This window comes from Salmo salar, chromosome ssa27 (assembly GCF_905237065.1).
Source record: "Salmo salar chromosome ssa27, Ssal_v3.1, whole genome shotgun sequence".
NCBI lineage: Eukaryota > Metazoa > Chordata > Actinopteri > Salmoniformes > Salmonidae > Salmo > Salmo salar.
In genome coordinates, this window is record NC_059468.1 from 25,594,049 (window position 1) to 25,615,869 (window position 21,821).

A 21,821-nucleotide genomic window follows, 5' to 3' on the forward strand; every position below is an offset into this window, starting at 1 on the left:
AAACGATTCAATCAAACAGGACAATCGCCAAGGACACATGTCGAGCTAAATTGTCTGTAACACAATGGCTTATTATTTTTACACCCAAGGTGAAACACCTGGTGGTGTTCCAGAAACTGGAAACATCCCGGGCTGGGACAGGGAACAGGGCGAGGAGGGTGCTGGCTGCCGAGTGGTTCCTCAATGGAACCATTAAAGACAAAGGCACAGATGTCTGGGGAGTGAGAAGGAGGGGAGGTATTGGTTTCTCTCTCTCCTTTTCACTCAGATTACCTTTCTCCCACCACCCCGCCAACCCTACTAAGCCATTTGTCTAAGCCATTTGTCTTCTAGAGTTTGGACCGTCAGTCAACCACAAGAAAGTTGTTAGCACATCTGTCTGTCTGGTGGAACAGTGTAAGTTCAACAGATGTCATCAGACTGTAGACAGACTGCTTCTCTCTGGCTGATGGCCATCTCTCCCATTTACCCCCTGCCGCCCAACCAAACCCCGATGGGGGGGGGTAGACCTATCCCTGTCTATGCTCATGAGGCGCAGTGGGCTGGAATACAGGTTGTTTATAATAGAGGTCGACCGATTAATCAGAATGGACGATTAATTAGGGCCGATTTCAAGTTTTCATAACAAACAGTAATCGGTATTTTTGCCCACCGATTTGCAGATTCAATTTTTTTTTAAATTAAAAATATATATATATTTTTTTACACCTTTATTTAACTAGGCAAGTCAGATTAAGAACACATTCTTATTTTCAATGACGGCCTAGGAACGGGGGTTAACTGCCTTGTTCAGGGGGGATTCGGGGATTCGTTTTTGCAACCTTCCGGTTACTAGTCCAACGCTCTAACCACCTGCCTACATTGCACTCCACGAGGAGCCTGCATGGCAGGCTGACTACCTGTTACGCGAGGGCAGCAAAAAGCCAAGGTAAGTTGCTAGCTAGCATTAAACTTATCTTATAAAAACGATCAATCTTAACATAATCACTAGTTAACTACACATGGTTGATGATATTACTAGTTTATCTAATGTGTCCTGCGTTGCATATAATCGATGCGGTGCCTGTTAATTTCTCAGTGAATCACAGCCTGCTTCGACAAACGGGTGTTGATTTAACAAGCGCATTTTGAAAAAAGCACTGCCGTTGCACCAATGTACCTAACCATAAACATCAATGCCTTTCTTTAAAATCAATACACAAGTATATATTTTTAAACCTGCATATTTAGTTAATATTGCCTGCTAACATGAATTTGTGTCACTCCTCTAGCGTTCTGTGCAAGCAGTCAGGGTATATACAGCAGTTTGGGCCGCCTGGCTCATTGCGGACTGTGTGAAGTCCATTTATTCCTAACAAAGGCCGTAATTAATTTTCCAGAATTGTACATAATTATGACATAACATTGAAGGTTGTACAATGTAACAGGAATATTTAGACTTAGGGATGCCACCCGTTAGATAAAATACGGAACGGTTCCGTATTTCACAGAAATAATAAACGTTTCGTTTTCGAAATGATAGTTTCCGGATTCGACCATATTAATGACCAAAGGCTCGTATTTCTGTGTGTTATTATGTTATAATTAAGTCTTTGATTTGATATTTGATAGAGCAGTCTGACTGAGCGATGGTAGGCAGCAGCAGGCTCGTAAGCATTCATTCAAACAGCACCTTTGTGCGTTTTGCCAGCAGCTCTTCGCAATTCTTCAAGCATTGCGCTGTTTATGACTTCAAGCCTATCAACTCCCAAGATTAGGCTGGTGTAACCGATGTGAAATGGCTAGCTAGTTAGCTGGTGTGCGCTAATAGCGTTTCAAACGTCACTCGCTTTGAGACTTGGAGTAGTTGTTCCCCTTGCTCTGCATGGGTAACGCTGCTTCGAGAGTGGCTGTTGTCGATGTGTTCCTGGTTCGAGCCCAGGTAGGAGCGAGGAGAGGGACAGAAGCTATACTGTTACACTGGCAATACTAAAGTGCCTGTAAGAACATCCAATAGTCAAAGGTATATGAAATACAAATCGTATAGAGAGAAATAGTCCTATAATTCCTATAATAACTACAACCTAAAACTTCTTACCTGGGAATATTGAAGACTCATGTTAAAAGGAACCACCAGCTTTCATATGTTCTGAACAAGGAACTTAAACGTTAGCTTTTTTACATGGCACATATTGCACTTTTACTTTCTTCTCCAACACTTTGTTTATGCATTATTTAAACCAAATTGAACATGTTTCATTATTTATTTGAGGCTAAATTGATAGTATTTATGTATTATATTAAGTTAAAATAAGTGTTCATTCAGTATTGTTGTAATTGTCATTATTACAAATAAATAAACTTTTTTTTTTTTAATCGTCCGATTTAATCGGTATCGGTGTTTTTTGGTCCTCCAATAATCTATATCGGCGTTGAAAAATCATAATCGTTCGACCTCTAGTTTATAAACCCTGTGATATCTCCCCCCCGCCAGTTTAGCAGGGCATGCAGACTGCTTGGTTCACAGCTCTACTCTGATTTAAAGGGATACTGTGAGTTTCTGGCAATTAAGACGTTTTTCTACTTACCAAATGTCAAATGAGAATGCTTACTACTTTTCTACTTGCTACAGGTACCTGTAGACTTCGTCTTTGCGCTAACACTAGTTAGCATTGGCTCGCAAAACTACCTCTAACTTAGGTAAATACAAAAATGACTTGATTGCCAGAATCTTACAGTATCCCTTTAAATGAACTTGGTTAGGTACAAATAAGAGAGAGGATGAAGTTCTAGTGTTCTTCAGTGTAAAAAGTACCCAATAGTCATACTTGAGTAAAAGTGAAAGTCACCCAGTAAAAGTATAAAAGCAAATGTCATTGCTAAAATATACTTACTGTAATTTCCAGACTATTAAGCGCACCTGAATATAAGCCTTATTTTTTACATAAATAAGCCGCACATGTCTATAAGCCGCAGGTGCCTACCGGTACATTGAAACAAATGAACTTTACACAGGCTTTAACGAAACACGGCTTGTAACAAAAATAAATAGGCTTTAACGAAACACGGCTTGTAGCAAAAATAAATAGGCTTTAATGAAACACGGCTTGTAGCAAATATAAATAGGCTTTAACGAAACACGGCTTGTAACAAAAATAAATAGGCTTTAACGAAACACGGCTTGTAACAAAAATAAATAGGCTTTAACGAAACACGGCTTGTAGCAAAAATAAATAGGCTTTAACGAAACACGGCTTGTAACAAAAATAAATAGGCTTTAACGAAACACGGCTTGTAGCAAAAATAAATAGGCTTTAACGAAACACGGCTTGTAGCAAAAATAAATAGGCTTTAACGAAACACGGCTTGTAACAAAAATAAATAGGCTTTAACGAAACACGGCTTGTAACAAAAATAAATAGGCTTTAACGAAACATGGCTTGTAGCAAAAATAAATAGGCTTTAACGAAACACGGCTTGTAACAAAAATAAATAGGCTTTAACGAAACACGGCTTGTAGCCAAAATAAATAGGCTTTAACGAAACACGGCTTATAACAAAAAATACAAAAATAGCAGTAAGCTTTAGTTGTCTTTTTGCACTGAGTCAATTCCTCACGCTGCTGTTTCCAACGTCTTATTAAGACCAAGCTCCCGTGCAGCAGCTCTATTTCCTTTTCCAACAGCCAGATCAATCGCCTTCAACTTGAAAGCTGCATCATATGCATTTCTCCGTGTCTTTGCCATGATGAGGGTGACAAAATGACTACCGTAATCAGAATGATGGGAAGTTTGAGAGCGCTCGATTTAATCTAAACAGTAAACAAAAAAGTTGTTTGACCTTAACCCGTTCGGCAATTTCATTGGTCTAATGAAAGCTTCATGCCACCAAAAAACTGAGCACGTCACAGAATGTGTTTTTAAAACAAAAATGTAAATTGAAAGCGGGAAAAATCCATATATTAGCCACGTCATTGTTTAAGCCGCGAGATTCAAAGCCTGGGAAAAAAGTTGCGGCTTATAGTCCAGAATTTACGGTAAGTATCGAAAGTAAAAGTATAAATTATTTCAAATTCCTTATCTTAAGCAAAGCAGACGGCACCATTTTCTTGTTTTTAAAATTGACGGATAGCCAGGGGCACACTACAACACTCAGGCATAATTTACAAAATATGCATTTGTGTTTAGTGAGTCTGCCAGACCATAGACAGTAGGGATGACCGCGTGTTCTCTTGATAAGTGCGTGAATTTCACAACTTTCACAATCCTGTCATCTCCCAATCCCATCATACTGTCATCTCCCCATCGCTTGTAATTCTCTCCCCATATCATAACCACTAGACTGCTCCGTGTGTGTGCACATACAGTACATATTTATTATCACTGTGCTAATGTGTGTTGGTGAAATCTACAATATTTAATCCATGTAAAGATATGAGGGACTGCAATCATGTGCTGTCCAAAGGGACGGTCTGGTGGCATTATCTATGTTCTCACACCAAGGTGACCAGGAACTGGGGGTTGGGGGGGTTCTGGGTAAAGTGAATCAGTGATTTATATGTAATCCATGAATGACATCATATTAATTTCATCAGAACAATCATTTAGGTAATTCTTCTCTATCAACCTCCCTGCTCTCTATAATAATCGTGTGTGTGTGTGTGTGTGTCGGGAGTACATCGGGGCGGATTAAGAGATGAATCCATAGCGTTGGTGATATGATGCCATTTAAGAGACACATGGCGATGTTTACATTCAACATGTCTATTATCTGTCAGAGACACGGTGCCGGTTACATCAACGTAGAACAAAGAGGCTGCTGGATCATATTAATGAGCTGACCAATATATCACGGTCTCACAGGGGGACTTGACGAATGGTTTTGAGGCATGCCCAGGGAATCTGAAATTGCACTATATTGCAGTGCCATATTACCAATGTAGGCTTAGTGCTTTGGGTCAGAGCTGCATATGATGCCATTTCGGACCCAGCCACATTATCTGTTTGTTGTTGTTGTTGTGTTTTCATGCACAGTAATATTCTCTGTTTGTTGTTGTTGTTTTAACAGGAAGTCAGAAGAGGAAGTGGACATGGACAAGGTGACAGCTGCCATGGTTCTGACCAGCCTGTCCAGCAGTCCACTGGTCAGGAGCCCCCCTGTCAAAGTCAGCGGTGAGTCGACCAAACATGGTTTTATATAATTTAATATTGTATCCTCTTTTTATACGGGTGATCCCTTTAAGGCAGCAGGGTAGCCTAGTGGTTAGAGCGTTGGACTTGTAACCAAAAGGTTGCTAGATCGAATCCCTGAGCTGACAAGGTAAAAATCTGTCGTTCTGCCCCTGAACAAAGCAGTTACCCCACTGTTCCTAGGCCGTTGTAAATAAGAATTTGTTCTTAACTGACTTGCCTAGTTTAAATAAAGGTAAAATTAAAATAAAGTAAGATTCTCTTTAACCACTGAGTTTTGTCCCAAGACGGCAACAAACAAACATTTGCGGAGGTGATCATGATAGCTAGCGTCTGTACGTGTCGTTCTGCGCGCTCTGAACGAACTGACAAAGGAAGTTGTTTTTGGTGAACCATTTACTGTTTCATATACATATCCCCTTGCTGAGTCACGTCGTGATGAGGACATTGTAGACTAGTGCAGCTGTAGAGATGCATACTGTATGTATCTCCTGAGTGCAGCTCTCCCACCAGGTAAAGATGAATGCTGTCTTTGCTCTCTCTGTTCCGTCTCCACCTTCAGATTGAATTAGAAGTGCTGAGTGGTTTGCCACGGTGATATCTAAAGGAGAGTTTCTCTTCATCTGCTGTAATGTACATTATATGAATCGCAAGACGTCTCAACTAAGTCCCTGGAGTGAAGCAACTGTAAATGAGGTCTTGTTTTTTTGTGCCACTCAAAATTGCACTCTTTCGACGCTGGCCTCCACACCATCCATCCCACCAGCTTCTGCTCCAAGGGAGACCGGGCTTTTAGCAGTGCAGCCCCTTAACTCTGAAACTCCCTCCTTCTCCATGTCATAACCTCACAATCCATACACACATTCAATAACACATTGAAGACACACCTCTTCACACCGGATTATCTGTTATCTTAGCTTTTACCCCCTGTCTAGTTCACTTCCCTAATAAGTCTGTTATCATGTTTAGTGTGTTCTCTGGTTAGTCTTTCATAATGTTTAGTGTAATTTTAGTCTTGTTTATTTTAAAGTATGATTTTATTGCCTTTTTAACTTGCTGATATAAAGTGACTTTGGGTGTCTTGAAACGCGCTTAAAATAAAATATTATTTTAACTACTGCGTAGATTGAAAGTCGATGCAGCTGGAAATCACCGTTAGATGCATGTGTTTCTGAATATATGATGTCATCCCAGTGACAATTGTTGCTTAGAGAACTCCTAAATAGTTGAGTACTAAGTTTGAGTACTTTTCTGACTCTCTCTCTCTCCCATCCAGAGGGTCTGAATGGCTCGTGGAAGGAGAGTGGTGTTGGCTTCACCCCTTCCAGTTACAGCAGTAGTGGCTATTGGAGCTGGAGCGGCCCTAGTGACCAGTCCAACCCGTCCACCCCCTCCCCGCCGCTATCCGCAGACTGCTTCAAGCCCTTCCGTATGTCCAGCGTCAACGGCCCACCCCCCGACGACGCCATCGACGAACAGGATGGCAGCAGCCTGCTCTTTGACGAGCCAATCCCACGCAAGCGCAAGGTGGATAGACCGATTTCATTTCACCATCTAAAAATACAATTCTAGCCACACTAGTGGATACACTGGATAACCCATAGGATAACCCATAGGATAGCCCATAGGATAGCCCGAAAACAGTTAGCATAATGCTATTGTGGTCCTCTGAGGACCACACAGAACCAACACTTGATTAGATCAATGTTTCAAACACTTCTGACTGTTGTTCATTTTGAATTGGTAGTAGGTTGATTTAAGAAGGGGTTGTACTGCAGTATCAGCGATCTTGACAAGACAGAGGATGTCCCAAAAGAAGGGTGTTCCTGCTAGCTACTGTAAAAGCTCCTTCTTCAACTCAGTGACATTGGGAGATGACATGCTGACTGAGGTAGAATTTGGGACACAGAGTAAAAGTGACAGACTGATCCTTAGACACGTGGCGTTGTCTGTTGTCGTCTCTGAGCCACCACATAGCACAAACACCACTAGAGGAGACCATGAACACTAATTGGACGGACCCAGCAACATGTTATGGCCACTTAGAGTAGCCGAACGCTCCCCTGCTTCAACTCTCATTTATTTAGTCCGTTGACGGCCACCATTTTGTCACTCTCCTCATTTACGTGAATTAATGACTAAATATTCCCTCCTTTATTTCTCTCCCTCTTTCTTTGTCTCTCATTCTTATCAGGGGAGCGGAATTCTTGGATGCTGAAGCTCTGTTGTGTTGTCTAGCTGTCAATTCCCAGACTATACTCACACACACACACACACACACACACGTCCTGCCCTGCGCCTCCAGTCATTTATCCTGCTTAATTACTTTACAGCCACACATGAGCCCATCTAACATTGAAATTAATGATTTTAATATCTTCACTGGCAAACATGAAGATTGTCCCTCCATCTTCTCGATCTTTAGAATCAGTATCCAATTAAGAGATGAGCTGTGCTGTGCATCTCCCATCAGACCAATAGGATATCTCTGGTGAGAGATGCACAGCACCGCTCATCTCTTAATTGGATACCGATTCTAAAGAATGAGAGGATGGAGGGAGAGAGAGAGATGGGAGGGTGGTGGAAAGAAAGTTAGAGGGGGTGTGCTGAGAGATGGAGACAGACACATAGAGAATGGTAAAAGGGCAGAGATATTAAGAAAGGGGTAGATAGAGAGCATTGAAGACAGGGGGAGTCTAAATCAGAGTATAGTTTGATTTGAGGACAGCCATGCAACAGTGCTATAAAATATATTCAGATTTGCTTTTAAAGGAGTATTCTGTAAAAGAGTCTGCTGATATCGTTTAATTTAAGACTAGTCTATTCTATTACATTGTCTATATGTTGTCATTAATAATGAACTGTTCTCAGCTTTGAAGAAAACTATCCACCACAAGAACAGGACCTCTCCTGGAGGGGCACAGGACCTCTCCTGGAGGGGCACAGGACCTCTCCTGGAGGGGCACAGGACCTCTCCTGGAGGGGCACAGGACCTCTCCTGGAGGGGCACAGGACCTCTCCTGGAGGGGCACAGGACCTCTCCTGGAGGGGCACAGGACCTCTCCTGGAGTCTGTCTGGTGTCTCCCTGTGTTATGTTCCTCTTTCAACTTCTGACTCTCCAATTCTACGTATTGGCTTCAGATACGAGTCTAGTTTTCATTGTTCCCCATGTTTTCAGAAAACTTCCCCCAGGTTACATGTGAAATAATCACCCATGACAACTGGAGCCAAGTGTTCTCTTCTTGTCCTCCTCTGAGTCAAACACAATGCTGCTCGTTCACCAGTCTCTCTTTTAATTAACTGTGTGCTGCTGGAATGTGGAACTGCACAGGGGTTTTGTTACCGAAGGACCAACACACACACACACACACACACACACACACACACACACAAGCAGAAGATGATGACGAGTGTATTATTTGGCATCAGGAAGAAAAAATGAAAAAACATCTTCTGTTGTAAATTAAATGAATGCCCTGAACAATGGCCAAATAGACGGCCACCTGACACCCATCATAAAGATCTGTGACGAGGGATCTGAGCATTAAGACACGTCTATCCTCATCAGGCCCAACGGCTTTCAACTGGAGGCATACACACGCACACACACACACATGCACGCACAATCTGAAAGGCTGCTGCTCGGAAGCAATTGCTCTCGGAGGGCCATGATGTAATTACGGAGGACCGATAGTGTGAAAAATGGCACAGAGGTGTGTGTATTGTGTTAGAGAAATGGCACAGCAAAGAGCAGTCCTCCTCCTTCGCTCTCCTCTCACCACCCCGCAAGTTAAACCAGCCTCCCCTCAGCCTCTCCTCAGACTGAATGGGGCAGACAGGTGGGTTGGTGGGAGTCCCTGACCACATGTTAGTTTGACTAATGGAGGATGGGATGAATGGCAGAGCTCTTACCACTGTTCTACCCTTTCTCTATGAGGGAGGTACATTGACACAAAACCCACACACATTCACATACACTACATACACACATACGTGCATACACACAGTGACACAACACAAACACATACGTACACATAACGCGCGCACACACTTTTAAATAATTTGCTGCTGCTACTCTGTTCTTTATTTGACTTGTATTATCTATCCTGATGTCTAGTCACTTTACCCTGCCTTCATGTACATATCTACCTCAAATACCTCGTACCCCTGTATAGTGATCTGGTACTGGTACTAGAGGTCGACCGATTATGATTTTTCAACGCCGATACCGATTATTGGAGGACCAAAGGCCGATGCCGATTAATCGGCCTCTCCTTTCCAAGCAAGGAGAGGCGTCAGAAAAAAACAGAAATAAAGCTAAAATTAAGCACTAACCTTTGATGATCTTCATCAGATGGCACTCATAGGACTTCATGTTACACAATACATGTATGTTTTGCTCGATAAAGTTCATATTTATATCCAAAAACCCCATTTTACATTGGCCCGTAATGTTCAGAAATGTTTTTCCTCCAAAAACTTCCGGTGAATGAGCACATCAATTTATAGAAATACTCATCATAAACGTTGATAAAATATTAAACTGTTATTCAAAGAATAATAGATAAACATCTCTTAATGCAACCACTTTGACAGATTTCAAAAAAGCTTCACGGGGAAAGCACACTTTGCAATAATCTGAGTACAGCGCTCAGAAAACAACATCAGGCCATTTTGGAGTCATCTAAAATCATAAATAGCATTATAAATATTCACTTACCTTTGATGATCTTCATGAGAATGCACTCCCAGGAATCCCAGGTCCACAATAAATGTTGTTTTGTTCGATAAAGTCCATCATTTATGTCCAAATACCTCCTTTTTGTTAGCGCGTTCAATAAGCTACTCCAAATGTAGCAAGCGCGCAGAAATTTCACGACGAAAAGTAAATAAAAGTTATATTTACATTCGTAGAAACATGTCAACCTATGTATAGCATCAATCTTTAGGGCCTTTTTAACATAAATCTTCAATAATATTCCAACCGGACGATTCCAATGTCTTCAAAAATGTAATGGAACACAGCTACCTCTCACGTGAATGCGCGCGCCACTGAACTCATGTCATTCTCTCAGTCATCTGACTCTTGTTCGCTCTCTGTTCACTGTAGAAGCCTGAAACAATGTTCTAAAGACTGTTGACATCTAGTGGAAACCTTAGGAAGTGCAAAATGAACCCTAAGTCATTGTATAGGCAATCAATTGAAAAAAACTACAACCCTCAGATTTCCCACTTCCTGGTTGGATTTTTCTCAGGTTTTTGCCTGCCATTTGAGTTCTGTTATACTCACAGACATCATTCAAACAGTTTTAGAAACTTCAGAGTGTTTTCTATCCAAATCTACTAATACTATGCATATCCTACTTTCTGAGCCTGAGTAGCAGGCAGTTTAATTTGGGCACGCCTTTCATCCGGACGTCAAAATACTGCCCCCTACCCTAGAGAAGTTAATTAGTGATTATGTTAAGATTGATTGTTTTTTATAAGATAAGTTTAATGCTAGCTAGCAACTTATCTTGGCTTCTTGCTGCCCTCGCGTAACAGGTAGTCAGCCTGCCACGCAGGCTCGTCGTGGAGTGTAATGTAAGGCAGGTGGTTAGAGCGTTGGACTAGTAACCAGAAGGTTGCAAAAACGAATCCCCGAGCTGACAAGGTAAAAATCTGTCGTTCTGCCCCTGAACAAGGCAGTTAACCCACCGTTCCTAGGCCGTCATTGAAAATAAGAATGTGTTCTTAACTGACTTGCCTAATTAAAAACAATTTTTACAAAAGAAATGGGGGTTTTTATCGGCAAATCGGTGTCCAAAAATACCGATTTACCGATTTGTTATGAAAATTTGATATCGGCCCTAATTAATCGGCCAGTCCGATTAATCGGTCGACCTCTAACTGGTACTCCCTGTATATTGCTCCACATTGATCTGGTACTGGTACTCCCTGTATATAGCTCCACATTGATCTGGTACTGGTACTCTCTGTATATAGCTCCACATTGATCTGGTACTCCCTGTATATAGCTCCATATTGATCTAGTACTGGTACTCCCTGTATATAGCTCCACATTGATCTGGTACTGGTACTCCCTGTATATAGCTCCACATTGATCTGGTACTGGTACTCTCTGTATATAGCTCCACATTGATCTGGTACTGGTACTCCCTGTATATAGCTCCACATTGATCTGGTACTGGTACTCCCTGTATATAGCTCCATATTGATCTGGTACTCCCTGTATAAAGCTCCACATTGATTTGGTACTGGTACTCCCTGTATATATAGCTCCATATTGATCTGGAACTCCCTGTATATAGCTCCATATTGATCTAGTACTGGTACTCCCTGTATATAGATCCACATTGATCTGGTACTCCCTGTATATAGCTCCATGTTGATCTAGTACTGGTACTCCCTGTATATAGCTCCATATTGATCTGGTACTCCCTGTATATAGCTCCATATTGATCTGGTACTCCCTGTATATAGCTCCATATTGATCTAGTACTCCCTGTATATAGCTCCATATTGATCTAGTACTCCCTGTATATAGCTCCACATTGATCTGGTACTGGTACTCCCTGTATATAGATCCACATTGATCTGGTACTCCCTGTATATAGCTCCATATTGATCTAGTACTCCCTGTATATAGCTCCATATCGATCTAGTACTCCCTGTATATAGCTCCACATTGATCTAGTACTCCCTGTATATAGCTCCACATTGATCTGGTACTGGGACTCCCTGTATATAGATCCACATTGATCTGGTACTGGTACTCCCTGTATATAGCTCCACATTGATCTGGTACTCCCTGTATATAGCTCCATATTGATCTAGTACTCCCTGTATATAGCTCCACATTGATCTGGTACTGGTACTCCCTGTATATAGATCCACATTGATCTGGTACTCCCTGTATATAGCTCCATATTGATCTAGTACTCCCTGTATATAGCTCCATATTGATCTAGTACTCCCTGTATATAGCTCCATATTGATCTAGTACTCCCTGTATATAGCTCCACATTGATCTGGTACTGGTACTCCCTGTATATAGATCCACATTGATCTGGTACTCCCTGTATATAGCTCCATATTGATCTAGTACTCCCTGTATATAGCTCCATATTGATCTAGTACTCCCTGTATATAGCTCCACATTGATCTAGTACTCCCTGTATATAGCTCCACAATGATCTGGTACTGGGACTTCCCTGTATATAGATCCACATTGATCTGGTACTGGTACTCCCTGTATATAGCTCCACATTGATCTGGTACTCCCTGTATATAGCTCCATATTGATCTAGTACTCCCTGTATATAGCTCCACATTGATCTGGTACTGGTACTCCCTGTATATAGATCCACATTGATCTGGTACTCCCTGTATATAGCTCCATATTGATCTAGTACTCCCTGTATATAGCTCCATATTGATCTAGTACTCCCTGTATATAGCTCCATATTGATCTAGTACTCCCTGTATATAGCTCCACATTGATCTGGTACTGGGACTCCCTGTATATAGATCCACATTGATCTGGTACTGGTATTCCCTGTATATAGCTCCATTCTTGTGTATTTGATTCCTCTTGTGTTACTATTTCATGGTAAAGCCGACACAAGTTGCATTTGGCGCATGAGACAAATAAAATGTGATTTTGAGTGCGTGAGAAAAGGGTGAAGTGTCTGATGTTGAATGTTGTTCTGTCTTTCCTCCTGTGTGTAATGTACAGAACTCCATGAAGGTGATGTTTAAGTGTCTGTGGAAGAACTGTGGGAAGGTTCTGAGCACGGCTGCTGGGATACAGAGACACATCCGGACTGTTCACCTGGGGTAAGACACATACTGTTATACACATAGACATCACTCAGTCACTCACTCTCTCCCTTACACTTTTTTTACTCCTTCTCTCTTTTATCCTCTCTCTGACATATATACAGTACAGGTCAAAAGTTTGGACTCCTACTCATTCAAGGGACTTTATTTAATTGTACTATTTTCTACATTGTAGAATAATAGGGAAGACATCAAAACTGAAATAACACATATGGAATCATGTAGTAACCAAAAAAGTGTTAAACAAATCAAAACATATTTTATATTTGAGACTCATCAAAGTATCCACCCTTTGCCTTGACGACAGCTTCATGAGGAATGCTTTTCCAACAGTCTTGAAGGAGTTCCCACATGCTGAGCACTTGTTGGCTGCTTTTCCTTCACTCTGCGGTCCGACTCATCCCAAACCATCTCAATTGGGTTGAGGTCAGGGAATTGTGGAGGCCAGGTCATCTGATGCAGCACTCCATCACTCTCCTTCTTGGTCAAATAGCCCTTATCAAAATCAAATCAAACCAAATGTTATTTGTCACATGCGCCGAATACAACAGGCGTAGACCTTACAGTGAAATGCTTACTTACAAGTCCTTAACCAGCAATGCAGTTTTAAGAAAATCCCCCCCCCCAAAAAAAAATGTAAGGAAAAAGTAAGAGATAAGAATAACAAATAATTAAAGATCAGCAGTAAATAACAATAGCAGGGCTATATACAGGGGGTACCAGTACAGAGTCAATGTGCGGGGCACCGGTGTCGATAAATTAGATAATTATGTACATGCAGGTAGGGTTGTTAAAGTGGCTATGCATAGATAATAACAGAGTAGTAGCAGCGTGGGGGGTGCAAATAGTCTGGGTAGCCATTTGATTAAGCTGTTCAGGAGTCTTATGGCTTGGGGGTAGAAGCTGTTTAGAAGCCTCTTGGACCTAGACTTGGCGCTCCGGTACCACTTGCCATGCGGTAGCAGAGAGAACAGTCTATGACTGGGGTGGCTGGAGTCTTTGACAATTGTTAGGGCCTTCCTCTGACACCGCCTGGTATAGAAGTCCTGGATGGCAGGAAGCTTGGCTGTACGCACTACCCTCTGTAGTGCCTTGCGGTCGGAGGCCGAGCAGTTGGCATACCAGGTAGTGATGCAACCCGTCAGGATGCTATCGATAGTGTAGCTGTAAAATCTTTTGAGGATCTGGAGGTGTGGAAGTGTGTTCTGGGTCATTGTCCTGTTGGGAAAAAAATTACAGTCCCACAAAGTGCAAACCAGATGGGATGGCGTATCGCTGCAGAATGCTGTGGTAGCCATGCTGGTTAAGTGTACTTTGAATTCTAAATGAATCAGACAGTCACCAGTAAAGCACCATCACACCTCCTTCATCATTCACGGTGGGAACCACACATGCGGAGATCATTCGTTCACATTCTCTGCGTCTCACAAAGACATGGCTGTTGGAACCAAAAATCTCAAATTTAGACTCATCAGACCAAACGACAGATTTCCACCGGTCTAACGTCCATTGCTCGTGTTTCTTGGCCCAAGCAAGTCTCTTCTTCTTATTGGTGTTCTTTAGTAGTGGTTTCTTTGCAGCAATTTCAACCATGAAGGCCTGATTCACGCAGTCTCCTCTGAACAGTTGATGTTGAGATGTGTCTGTTACTTAAACTCTGAAGCATTTATTTGGGCTGCAATTTCTGAGGCTGGTAACTCTAATGAATTTAACCTCTGCAGCAGAGATAACTGTGGCTCTTCCTTTCTTGTGGCGGTCCTCATGAGAGCCAGTTTCATCATAGCGTTTGATGGTTTTTGAGACTGCACTTGAAGAAACTTTCAGAGTTCTTGAAATATTCCGGATTGATTGACCTTAATGTCTTAAAGTAATGATGGACTGTCGTTTCTCTCTGCTTATTTGAGGTGTTCTTGCCATAATATGGACTTGGTCTTTTACCAAATAGGGCTGTCTTCTGTATACCACCCCTACCTTGTCACAACACAACTGATTGGCTCAAATGTATTAAGAAGGACATTAATTCCACAAATTAACTCTTAACAAGGCACACCTGTTAATTGAAATGCATTCCAGGTGACTACCTCATGAAGCTGGTTGAGAGAATGCCAAGAGTGTGCAAAGCTGTCATCAAGGCAAAGGGTGGCTACTTTGAATGATCTCAAATATAACCTGGCTGGCAGCGGTCCAGCTGAACCTTGGGCACCTCCTTTCACTGGGATTGTCATAACACAACAGCAGATTAATCCCTGTGGGATTATCACCATGGTAACATTTTCTCCACTTGGCACAGGGTGACTGGCCAGGGAGAAATGAGGACGGAACAGAACAATGTTATCCCACAGATGACATATTTACACTGACAGTCAATTAAAGCACAATAATAACCACAGTGGTACTCACAACAGAGATACCTTTAAAGACCGCCACCCCTCTTCCCTGACAGACAGAACAGGAGTGTTTGTTTGCCAGGCCTGTGATGGTTAAGTCTACTGTCTGTGCTACAATGGGGATGAGGGTGACATAATGACACCTTTCAGAGCCAGCCCTCCCCAGTCGATCTCTGATGAAGTTTGTTCATAAAGAATGATAGAGGCCTCAGGTGGCCAAAAGGCATGGGCAACATCATTGAGCGCTTCCACGATTTTAATGTAGTCAACTGGGTGGGACTTCCAACTTCATTGGCTGATCACTCCTGGTGACCTTGTTGGAGTCTTGTCCAACCAGGTCGTCAGGAGGGATCATCCAATCGTGACGAAGAAAATGGTCTACTTCAAAATGGTAAAAAATTATCCATCTCTATGAGTTTGCTTTAGTTTCTCTGTCAATCACTTTTTGAACATGATCATATTCGGTAGCTCATAACCTGATATTAGTCATGGGACCAGCAATCTGGCCCAATCATCATTTCTCTGTAATGACAAGAGCAGGGCTCATCTAATCCAAGATCAATTCTGATATTAACATCCCTAGTTTTAACCCCTTCCTCTCCCACAGGCGGAACTGTGACTCTGACTGCAGTGACGGAGAGGAGGATTTCTACTACTCAGAGATCAAACTCAACACAGACTCAGTGGCTGACGGTCTGAGCAGCCTGTCCCCCGTCTCTCCCTCCGTGCTCGCCCCCATCTCTCCCCCCCATGACCACCACAGACGACCCCCTGCAGAGGGCAGCAACGGGACCAATGGGAACAAGGATAATCACAGCCACACCCACTCCAACAGCACGCCACTCAGTCGCTCCGCCCCCAGCGCCCTCTACCTCATCCACGCAGAGCACGCCTACCAGGTGAGAAATGAACCCACAAAACTACTGGCCACACCTTCTGATCTCCTCAGTAGCGAAGTGCTTACAGTATTTGCAATACAATTTAATTGATTGAGTGATTGACTGTCGGTTGGTTGGTTTGATTGTTTGATTGGCGTATTGGTTGATAGGTCCATTGATTGATTGATTTGTTAATTGACTGACTGTGTGGGCGCTTCACACTGGTCTTTAAAGGTGTGACTGACTTGTGGCTGTCCCTCCCCTCCCCAGGCCACAGCTCCAGTCACCATCCCCTTCTCAGGCTCTGGGTCTGGCCCTGGCCCAGGCTCTGCTGCCTCAGGCTCTGCTGCCTCAGGCTCTGCTGCCTCAGGCTCTGCTGCCTCAGGCTCTGCTGCCTCCACCTCCTTCACCCCCAGCAGCAGCTCCACCTTCAGTATCTCCTGGCAGTCACCTCCTGTCACCTTCACTGGCACTGCTGTGAGTAGAAGAAACACACACAAATTTGCACGTACAGAGATTCACACAGTCACACACACACACACACACACACACACACACACACACACACACACACACACACACACACAGCCTCTCAAGCATACCAGTGGTTTTCTGTTGTTTTGTGCCTGTATTCAAATGAATGTTCTCTGTCTATTTCTGTGTTCTGATGGCTCTGGTCCTGTTCTGTTTGCCTCTCTCCAGGCATCTCCCACCCACAGTCGGACACAGAGCTTTGGAGAGCAGCGGTCCCAGACAATAGCAGTCCTCTCCTCCCCTCCCAGAGCCACTGGCTCACTCAGGTACCAATGACCTCTACCAGCTGAACTTTTACTGATGACCTCTGAGCTTTGGGCATCCTGAAATCACAGGAAACCCACGTTGAATCCATATTTAGAGATGGCAACCATGTCTTCCATAGGAATGAAGCAACTTACCAGAACCATGTTTTATGTTTTTCCCACTTGTATAAACTATACATCAATGATCAACATTTTGGATGTTTTCTCTCTCATTATAAACCACTCAGTGCTAACAAACATATTTGACCATATCTTCATCTCTCCCCTCTCCAGCCGTAAGTCCCGTGGCGAGGGTAAGAAGTGTCGTAAAGTGTACGGAATGGAGAACAGGGACATGTGGTGCACTGCCTGCCGATGGAAGAAAGCCTGCCAGAGATTTACCGACTGAACCAACCAAGTAACCGACCAACCATGAGGGTTTCCCGTGGAAACCAGGGGTGTTCCTTTCTGTTCCCTTCCTACGCATGCGTTGTCACTCCAAAACCAACGTTGTCACACCCCTCTACAGTCCTGGTCCACTCCACCCTAACCCAACCCCTCCTGGGGGTGGAGCCTCCTACTGTTCTCCCAAGACTTCCAACCGGGGAACAAAAATAACCTTGGACTTAATCGTCAGGTCAGCCATGAAGGGACCAGAAAAGAGGCAAATTTTGTCCCAGAACGTCTCAATATTATTTATTTTTTACTGAGAATGGGCTTTTTTTGCTTTGAGAGAAGGCCATAATAAAAAGAGAGCGGGGAAAAATCATTGTTTCCCATGTAGACTCCTTCTTTCCCCGCTGGCGCGCTCTTTCCATTCTAGCCTTTTCTTCTACTGGGTGCTCTGGATCTCTACAACCACAGGCCCCCTCTCTTCCCCGTCCTCACCCCAGGGAATGTATCTTGTGTCTGGACTCGGCAGGGGGAGAGGGAGGGGTGGATAGCACCCCCTAGTGGGCTTTAATGGATCAATGCAACAACAGCAAAAATACAAATACACAGTTGGGGTGCAGAACAGACTAACCTTGCCAGCAGCAAACGGGCCCTACACCACAACCCTGCATCACAACCACAACACAGGACCACACAGTTTTCTATCTACATTTTATATATATATATATATATATATATATATATATATCTATATCCAGTTGACTGAAGCTAAAAAGGGTCATTTTCTTTCAGGGAGTGTTGATCAAAAGAAAGGAAACATTTCAATATAGTTATTTACAGTGAGGGTTTTGGTCACATGATATTTACTTGCAACCAAAAAGTTTTTGTTTCTTATGTGCCATTTTCCCCAATGTTGTTATTTCTCTGTATCTATTCTTCTTGTATTGAAAGCACAAAAATAACCGTTTTTGCTCACTAAGAACTCAAAACATTACACCCCTCCCACACACTTTGGGGCAAAACAATCAACCGATTTTAAAATGGGGCTGCGTACAAGCGCCCCTACTCTTCTTCCATCAGGAGTTAGTTCCTATTTCTAACGTTTTGTTTACGGGCGCCATACTTCACCAAAGCCCGTAGGTCACCTACAAGATGGAGGGTGTCCGCTCTATTTTCCCTTTCCAATACCAAAAGTGAAGCAAGAAGTTTTACTGTGTGTGTGACGTGAATGAACACTTGTAAAGGCAGTATGTGGCAGTTCCTGTTGGGTTGGGGTGAACATCTCACTCTCTCTCACCCTACTCACTCTTGTGTTGACCTTCCAGGTCTGAGAGAATATTGGTGAAGTAGGGATGGTAACACCACCTGTACCATACTGTGGCCGGTCCAGCCCAGACCTCCTTGTTGGAAAATGGGAAGCTTTTTGGGAGATTTCTTTAACTCGGCACACTGCACTCACTCTAGCTCGGCATGCACATCACTCTATGGGCTTCATAAGTAGTAAGAAACTGTGTGATTGATGGGTGGCAGAGGCTGATCCACTGGTGCAGCTACCTGATTGGTTATGTGGACCTGACTGACCCCACCCACTCCACTTCCTCCTGATGAGACTGGCCACCTGGTTGGCTTGGACGCGGGAGGTTGACTCACTTTGAAAGTGACATTACTGTACGTGGTGGATTATGAACTCTGATGGAATCCCTCTGTTGTCACCTAGCTACTTATCTCTGTCTGTTAGCTCAGACACTCTCTTGGCTGTTCTAAGGCTGCGCACCACAAGCCTTCTTCCAAAGTGTGGACTTGTACATTTCCAGTCATGGATTTAACAATGGTGTCAACTCTCTCCAGCCAGTTTTTACACCAATCCTATGCTTTTAAATCCATGAATGGGAGTATGCACATTTTTGGGACACAGACCTAAAACTCTTATATGAAGGTCAACATAACAAGGTCAAAGAAGTACACACAAAGAAAGAAGTCAAGACACAGTCCAACACCAGCTATATAAACACACTAGTAAACCCACTCTGTTCACAACCCAGTTTCCTCCGTACCTCCTCCGGGATTATAGACCCTTTATTTTTCTCAACCCTTTTCTATTTTTGTCTTTTTATCAGAATGTTTATGTAGATGGAGCTCTGATTTGTCTGTTTATTAAGTTAAATGTTATTCACTTTAAAGCTAAAAGTCTATCCTCCACCCAGTGACGAGTTCAGTATAACGCCAAGAAGGGTGACTATAGATGAAGTGTTGTATCATTCATTCACGTGTAGGCTAAACCAATGTTGTAAACATGGTATGACCTAGGTCGCACATTCAAAGTCATTGTGCTTTTATATTATGTCATTGGAGTTTCTGCAAGATTTAACTATATTTAGATCAGTGATGGGCAACTGGTGGCCCACTGCCCCCCTTTTGAAGGCCCTCGGATGCAAAACCTTCTCTCGCCCCACGGCAAAATGAGTAGAATTGCACGAAACTAACATAAGAAAATATCTCTCCTCTGTCAAGAATGTTTTGCTTGCGGTGTTGGGGGTATGGATGTGTGTACGCAGACCCCCCCACCGTCATCAACGTTGCCCATCCCTGATCCAGATGATCTAAAACTGCCATTTTATTATGTCAACGGATTGTTGTTTAAAAAAAGACTAATGTACACATGCTTACAGAAGAGTACATGTTTAAATGTAACATGTAACGGAGGAACAGATGGATCTGGCTGTTCTACTGCTAAAGGAAGACCGTGGTTATTGTAACCGTGTAACTCTTAGGAGAGTACTGTCAGCTTGTTTTGTTACAGTAGGTGAACCCCACAACCTAATACCCAAATGCTCTCACACACACACACACTGTAACCCTCTATAATATCTATCTGCCAGTGTCATTTAGCAGTTGGAGAAAGACACCTGATTAAAAACATTTGTCTTATTTCCAATACCCAATACCATTTTCTTCAACCTTATAAAGTTGTCATACTCGCAATTAGCTTGACGTGTGTGTGTGCGCCTTTAGGCTAGTGTGTGGGCCCGTGCCCCCCCCAGGAATCCATTGTTTTATCTCTAACTCCATGCCCTGTTACTTACACTGTGGTGCTTTTTAAAATTGTGTTCAATAAGCGGTATCCCTGTTATTAGAAATATAATTCTAGAGATGGCATTCTAGATTCTATTTCTATGTCCCCGTTGTTGTGTGGAGATTGTGTCAGCGTCTACAGGGCTGAGGCTGGGTTACATAGTGGTGCTGTGCACTCAGGTAGCAGGGGGGTGCTACTTTTGTCCAATGCGATTTCACAATAATGTCCTATGGCCTCTGTTACACTGTAGTAGAACATGAAAATAAAAACACCTGCCTCGAGGCAAATCTCTCTCAACAGAGAACTTGGTGTGTCGTCACCAACACTGTGGTTTTTCCTCTCCTATCGCATTATATTATGTACCGTATCAACGTGCTGTAGCTTATCTCAGTATATCAACCGACCAGATTCCAATTCTACCAGATATAGTGCTGAACATAGTGGAAATACAAGCTAAAATGTTGTTCACGCGTAATAGATAATGATATTTTTAAATACATCATATAGCTACAGTGTTAATGAGCTAAGATGGGTTTTAATCCAGTTGTTGTATTAAAGGTACATCCACCCGATAAGCCTACATTACATTGCCTTTCTGAAACGTATACTTTTCAGCTAGTTGTGGTAACTGTGTTTAACTGTCATGCAACTGAAGAAACTAGGATATAATGTATGGTCCACCTGATTTCTCTAAAGGCGTCAGGTTCAATGATATCATCCGTTATTTACATCAGTCAGTACAACGGAACAGAAGGGAGCTGAATGGATGGAATCTGAGGGAATAGTCATAATAGAATGATTTGTTTGCTTTATTCAGTTGGCCCTGAGAAATGGCATCCCACTATGAACAAGTGTTAGAGAAGCCAGGTGTGTTCAGCAGGATGCAATGTTTTGGAATGTTCAGATAGCAATATGTTATGTAGAAGAAATATGCCTCTGACATGTAGAATAAGGAAGCACATTGGCTCTATTCATGGCATTTCTATCTGCAACATTAGAAAACATTGGGCAACTGAACATGGCCTGTAGGAGTTCCCTGTAGTGGCTAAGTGGGTGACATGAATACATATTAGGAACATGGGGATGTGGAGTGAACCAGTGGTGGGTAGATCATAAAGGTCTTTTGTTGTCTTGTGTTTACAGGCTGCTGCTCCTGCCGTTAAGGGGTTGGGCTCCCTGCTGATTTAGAACTGATTAAAACAAGGCAGCAGCATTCAAATGATGGAAGCGTGACATCAAGCTAGCACGAGTTATGATGAGGAGGATCCCCAACATAGCAAACGAACATGTACACGGATAC

The 21,821-nt window shown here is 42.8% G+C and overlaps 1 protein-coding gene across 2 annotated transcripts in view; it reads left to right on the top strand.

Moving 5' to 3' along the window:
• Window positions 1-20,825, top strand: part of znf704 (zinc finger protein 704) — a 96,923-nt gene extending 76,098 nt beyond the window's left edge. For both annotated transcript variants that reach the window (XM_014178263.2, XM_014178264.2), the window contains exons 3-9: window positions 5,047-5,150; window positions 6,445-6,695; window positions 12,908-13,008; window positions 16,006-16,297; window positions 16,547-16,753; window positions 16,979-17,076; window positions 17,350-20,825. In XM_014178263.2, coding sequence (XP_014033738.1) covers window positions 5,047-5,150; window positions 6,445-6,695; window positions 12,908-13,008; window positions 16,006-16,297; window positions 16,547-16,753; window positions 16,979-17,076; window positions 17,350-17,464 — 1,168 coding nt within the window. In that variant the 3' untranslated portion in view covers window positions 17,465-20,825. The remainder of the gene's footprint in view (window positions 1-5,046; window positions 5,151-6,444; window positions 6,696-12,907; window positions 13,009-16,005; window positions 16,298-16,546; window positions 16,754-16,978; window positions 17,077-17,349) is intronic.
• The last annotated feature ends 996 nt before the right edge of the window (window positions 20,826-21,821 follow it).